Genomic DNA, 5,916 nt, shown 5'->3' with positions numbered 1-5,916 from the left:
TAGTGAAGGTGGGAAAGTTGATTAACACACATGCTTTAGCATAGAGTGTCTCATCAATGGATACACACATCTCTGAGTGTAATTCAGGATACGAAGCTTAGGATTCCTTGGATGTGTGCCCCTGGGGGTATTTTAGAGAAACAGTTTGGTCTAGTGGAGAGAACATGGGCCTGAGAGTCAGACGACCTGGCTTCTAATCCTGGCTCTGCTACTTACCGGCAGTGTGACCTTAGGCAACTCACTTAACTTCTCTGTGCCTCGGTTACCTCAACACCTGCTCTTCCTCCTACATAGATTGTGAGCCCCGTGTGGGACCTGTTTATCTTGTACCTAACACAGCGCTTAGTTCAGAGCTGGGCACATGGTAAACGCTTAGCAAATACCACAATTATTCTCATTATCTGATTTTTGTCCAGATATCTATTTCCCTTCAGTGAAGAGTTGTCAGTTTTGGCTGCTACCTTGCCCGCCCTTCTCAAGGACTCTGGAAAAGTTTGATTCAGGATGTTAGGCCTTTTCTGAACTCTGATCTTTTCCCAGAATCCTCCTCACCACCCCCTTCACGTCCTTCTTCCTCAGGGTGTAGATGAGCGGGTTGAGGGTGGGGGTGACCACTTTGTAGAAGGTCAGAAATTTGTCCAAAGTCCCAGAGAAGGAGCTGTTGGGCCAGATGTAGACCGCTGTGGTGGACCAATAGCAGAAAGTGACCACCAAGAGGTGGGACTTGCAGGTTCCCAGGGCCTCCCTCCAGATCCGGGGTGACGTGACCTTCAGCACAACCCAGACAATGGACCCTAGGACATCGTGATCAGGCTCAAGGGCAGGAGAATCACGACCAAGTTTCCACGAAGAGCTGGATCTAATTGGCCCGGATGTCCACACATGCCAGCTTGAGCATGGCGGGCATCTCACAGAGGAAGTGGTGAAGCCGCTGGTGTCCACAGTGGGGCAGGCGGAAGATGGCTGCAACCTGAATCACGGTGTCCCCCACCCCACACATCCAGGCTAAGCCCACCAGGACCCGGCAGAGCTGTGGGTGCATGACAATGGTGTAGTGAGGGGGTTGGCAGATGGCAGCATGATAGGCCAAGGTCATGACAGTGAGCAGGACGCGCTCCATCGACTCCAGGGCCAGGGAGACATACAGATGGACCCCACAATTGACCACGGTAATGGTCTTGGAGGGACCCCGGAGGTTCTGCAGAAGCTGGGGCAAGATGCTAGTGGTGAAGCAGAGGCACACGAGGGACAGGTGAGACAGGAAGAAGTATATGGGTATATGGAGACGGAGAACCGGTGGGGTCACCAAAATGATAACGGTGTTGCCCACCATGGTTAGGAGTTAGAATATCAAGACAACCACAAAGAAGATCTTCTCTAACTGGGGTTGAGCAGAGAAACCCACCAAGTCCGCCCTAGAATTGTCATTCTGCATCAACCTCGTCATTGTAGGAAAGACAAGGGGGACAGGGAGAGAGAGAGAAGGACAGAAAGAGAGAAAGGGGAAGAGAGGAAGGAGGAGAGATAAAATAAGAGAGTGAGGGAGAGAAAAAAAGTGAGGGAGACAGGGAGAGTGGATGATGGAAAAAGAGAGTGAGAAAGAGAAAAAGGAGGGGACATGAGAGAAAGGGAGTGAGGTAAAGAGAGGAAGAGAAAAAGTGAGAGAGAGTGGGGGAAAGAGGGAACAAGGGAGGAAAAGGGAGAGGGAAAGAGAGAGAGCGAAAGGAGTGAGAGAAAGTGTGAGGAGAGAAAAAGGAAGAGAAAGAAGTGAGGGCAAGAGAATGCAAGGGAGAGAAAAGGCAAGACGGGGGGGGGACGATCTATACGGGGCGAAAAATGAGAGAGCAAGGGAGAGTGAAAGGGAGAAATAGAAAGAGGGAGGGAACAGAGGGAGTGAGAGAAAAAGGAGCAAGAGTGAGAGTGAGAGGAAGAGAAGAATAAGAGAGAGAGAGTTAGGGGAGAAAGCATAAAGGAGAGAAAAATCTAATGAGAGAGTGAAAGTGAGAGGGAGAGAAAGTATGAGAGTGTGAGAGGGGGAGAAAAGCAAGAGGGAGTGAGAGAGAACACAAGGGAGAGGAAAAGAAGCCAGATAGAGAAAGGAGAAAAAGTGAGAGGGAGAGAAAATGTGGGACAGAGTGAGAGGGAGAAAAAAAGTGAGAACAAGAGAGAAAAACAAGAGAAGGAGAGAGCAAGGGTAAGAGTGGGAGACGGAAAGAAAAATTGGGAGTGGGGGAAAGACAGTGAGAGGGAGAAAATAGTGCAAGAAAGGATGAGCGGGAGAGAAAAATGTGAGGGAGAGAGTGATACAGAAAATAATAGCAAGAGGACGAGAGAAAAAATGCAAGCGAGGATGAGGAAAAGAGGGAAGGAGAAAAACGTATGAAGTAGTGAAAAGGAGAGAAAAGCAGGAGAGATCAAGTGAGAAAGAGAACCAGAGAAAAAGAAAGTCAGTATTAGTAGTAATAATAATAACAATAATAATAATGGTATTTGTTAAGTCCTTATTATGTACCAAGCACTGTTCTAAGCGCTGGAGTAGATACTAGGTTGTCCCACGTGGGGCTCACGTTTTAAAGATGAAGTAACGGAGGCACAGATAAGTTAAGTGGCTTGCCCAAGGTCACCCAACAGTAGCATTGATCGCACCCTGTGCAGTTTCAGTGACATTCTGATGTAGTAGGAAAGGTATTTATTTCACTCTTTCTATGTGCAAAGCACTGTACTATGGTCTGGGAGTAAAATAGATTGAGTTCTTGGCCCCCAGGGAGCCCCGATTCTAAGATGATAAAAGTAATAATAATAATAATAATAATAATAGTCGTTGCTCCCCGGGGTTTCGGGGGCAACTCTCGGGTTCTTACCCTCTCCGGGTCTTCGGACGTCTCCGGATGCGGGCCGCGCGCTCACACCAGGAAGAGTCAGCCAGAGGTCCAAAGCTTGGTTGCCGTTTATTTGCTATCAGCGATTACATGGTTAATTAAGAGAGAGAGAACGAGAGAGAGAGAGAAAGGGAGGGAGAGAGGGACCTGTGTGTGTGTGTGCACCCCCCCCCCCTTGTCTTGTTCGTCTCTTATACACCCCGTTGCCCGGGGGCAGGATTTTCTCAGGCCATGTAGCACACTCATTCGCCACCCTCCAGCCACTAGCCTAACAACAGCTCTGTCCATCACGAAGCGTTTGCTCTGGCTGGCCCCCAGCCACCCGTTGCCAACCATTGCTGGCTGCGGATATGGCCTTGAGTTTGCCTCCGAGCTTTGCAGGTGCAAGCGTGTTTTTCTTGCCCTGGTCCCTTTATCTCCTGTTGTTGAGTGTGTTTGGCTTTGAGCCCTTTGGTACAGTTTGTGTGCACATACTCCCTGTCTTTCCCACGCTCCCCACGATAATAATAATAATAATGATAATAATAACAATAATAATGGCATTTGTGAAGCACTTGCTATTTGCCAAGCACTGTTCTAAGCGCTGGAGTAGAGACAAAGTAATCAGGTTGTCCCACTTGTGACTCACAGTCTTAATCCCCATTTTACAGATGAGGAAACTGAGGTACAGAGAAGTTACGTGGCTTGCCCAAAGTCACACAGGCGGAGCCGGCATTAGAACCCCAGACCTCTGACTCCCAAGCTCGGGCTCTTTCCACTGAGCTACGCTGCTGTCCTAGATCCCCTTCAGGACACCTCGGCTCCAAAGAAAGGTGGAAGGATGTGGAGAGGGGCGAGAAAGGGAGAGGAAATTTGATCCCTTGAAGAAACGGGAAATTTCTGGAAAAATCTACCCTGGAGTGGGAGAATCTTTCAAGGGTTCTTCCCAGCTCAAAAAGGGAAGGGTTTTCATTCCGCCTACTCGTGAGCCAGGATAAGAGTCAGTAGCTGACCCTGAAGCAGGCGGCATTGAGGGTAGATTCTTAGAAAGAATTTCTGTTCATTTAACACTGAAAAGGGAGAAATAGGATATGGACTCTGCATCCCAACAGGTTCTAACAGATATAGAGAGAAACTAGATTTTCCATCAATTTTTCTAGCACGTTCCCTTTCTATTCCTCGTTCCCAAGCTTCTCTGTTCCCTTCGACTTTCTCTGGGGACCAACGTGTCTAACAAGTCTGTTAAATTGGACTCTCCCAAGCACTTAACACAGTGCTCTCTACACAGTAAGTGCTCAATAAATACCACTGATGGATTGCTCTAGGTGGTTCATTCATTCATTCAATGGTATTTATTGAGTGCTTACTGTGTGCAGAGCACCGTACTAAGCGCTTGGAACGTACAATTTGGCCACAGATGGAGAAAATCACTACCCAACAATGGGCTCACAGTGTAGAATGGGGGAGAGGGCCAACAAAACAAAACAAGTAGACCGCACTTGTTAAGTGCTTACTATATGCCAAGCACTGCACTAAACGCTGGGGTAGACAAAAGATAATCAGGTTCCACATGAGGCTCACAGTCTATGTCGGAGGGAGAATATGTATTGAAACCCCATTTTTCAGATGAGGAAACGGAGGCATAGAGAAGTGGAATGACTTGCCCTAGAGTTATGCAGCAGATGGGAGACAAGTGGCTGAGCTAGGATTAGAACCCAGATCCTTCTGATTCCAAGGCCTTGGCTCTACCCGCAGTCCCACACTACTTCTCACTGCTCAGCTCTTCCTTAATGCCTTCCACTCTCCGAGGTCAATGAGAACCTCGGCTCACACTCCTGGTACCCTTGGCTCTTTCCCAGGCCACTCCAGGACTCACAATTAGGAGTGGACCATCTCTGTTTGACTGGGACAGGGCTAGTAATTGCGGGCTACTGATGGCCAAATCTTTCTCCCTGACTTCTTCAGCATCTGCGATTTTGCAGGCAGGGTGGAAGTTTGAGGTAGGGCGAGGAGTAATCCACACAGGGCAGACTAGACCATAAGCTCCTCGAAGTTACAGATTCTGTCATATATTGCACTTTCCCCTACTCTGCAAAGAAGGAGTGTTCAATAAATACTCTGGATTAGTAGCACATATACCCAATTTCCATTTTCTTAAATACGATAGAGGCTGCAGATTGCCTGGGGGGACTGTTACTTTCTTTGTTTCATCCCTAATCACCAGGCCTGGTGCGAAAAGGCAAACCAGATTCCCACTCTGGTCCGGTGAAATGATCCCACTGGATGAGCTGTGTAGAAGTCAGTTTTGGAGAGTCCACCCTCAGCCTCGTGAGCAAGGCGGTGAGAATTTAGCTGAGCTGGAAGCAGCTGAGCTAGGAGGTAGAGAAATGATTATCCCCAGCTCCTTTTTCCAGATCACTCCAGGAGTGGGTGGCCGATGGGAAGATGGTTAGGGGTCGGAATTTAATTCTTCCCATCGCCTCTGCTCTACATCTCTTCGTCTTTCCAGGGTCCTACTGCCCGTTCTGTAGGATCTAAGGAATTGAGAGAGGCAATCAGGAGGGAAAGACCAGAATGTCTCTTCAGATACTCTTCACATCTGGGGGCTAGGGAAACCAATATTTCTGGAGCACGGGATCGTCGAAGAGAGAGATATGTTGGTATATATGGGGAGAGGCCCCCTGGGATTCTCAAAGCCCTCCAGCTTCACCAATTACTTGGGTACAGAGGCGGGCAGAGCAGGGACTCTTGGCAGAGAGCCTTGTGGGGACAGATGCCGTAGCTATCAGCTTCCGAGCAATTCAAAGCATCCTCAAATTCATTAACCCCCGGCTCTGCCACTTGTCAGCTGTGTGACTTTGGGAAAATCACTTAACTTCTCTGTGCTTCAGTTACCTCACCTGTAAAATGGAGATTATGACTATGAGCCCTACCTGGGACAACCTGATAACCTTGTATCTACCCCAGCCCCTTAGAACAGTGCTTGGCACATAGTAATCGCTTAACGAATATTATTATTATCATTATTATTATTATTATTATTATTATTATTATCTTA

At 48.0% G+C, this 5,916-nt stretch overlaps 1 protein-coding gene across 1 annotated transcript; it reads right to left on the bottom strand.

Moving 5' to 3' along the window:
• Positions 1–507: 507 nt before the first annotated feature.
• LOC119922192 (olfactory receptor 2H1-like) lies at positions 508–1,333 on the bottom strand. Its single transcript, XM_038742166.1, has 2 exons — positions 883–1,333; positions 508–794 (listed from the first exon to the last, which is right to left on the bottom strand). Exons 1-2 carry the CDS (start codon positions 1,331–1,333, stop codon positions 508–510), a joined length of 738 nt encoding a protein of 245 aa, XP_038598094.1.
• Positions 1,334–5,916: the final 4,583 nt, after the last annotated feature.

Source organism: Tachyglossus aculeatus, unplaced genomic scaffold (genome assembly GCF_015852505.1).
Source record: "Tachyglossus aculeatus isolate mTacAcu1 unplaced genomic scaffold, mTacAcu1.pri scaffold_100_arrow_ctg1, whole genome shotgun sequence".
Taxonomy (NCBI): Eukaryota; Metazoa; Chordata; class Mammalia; order Monotremata; family Tachyglossidae; genus Tachyglossus; species Tachyglossus aculeatus.
This window is presented reverse-complemented; position numbering and strand designations above follow the sequence as displayed.

Bases quoted from the DNA above. Each gene is read 5' to 3' on its own strand.
- LOC119922192 (XM_038742166.1), bottom strand. From the start codon at position 1,333: ATGGTGGGCAACACCGTTATCATTTTGGTGACCCCACCGGTTCTCCGT. The intron at 795-882 runs GTGTGGACATCC...ACGATGTCCTAG, and splicing joins CGCCATGCTCAAGCTGGCAT to GGTCCATTGTCTGGGTTGTG.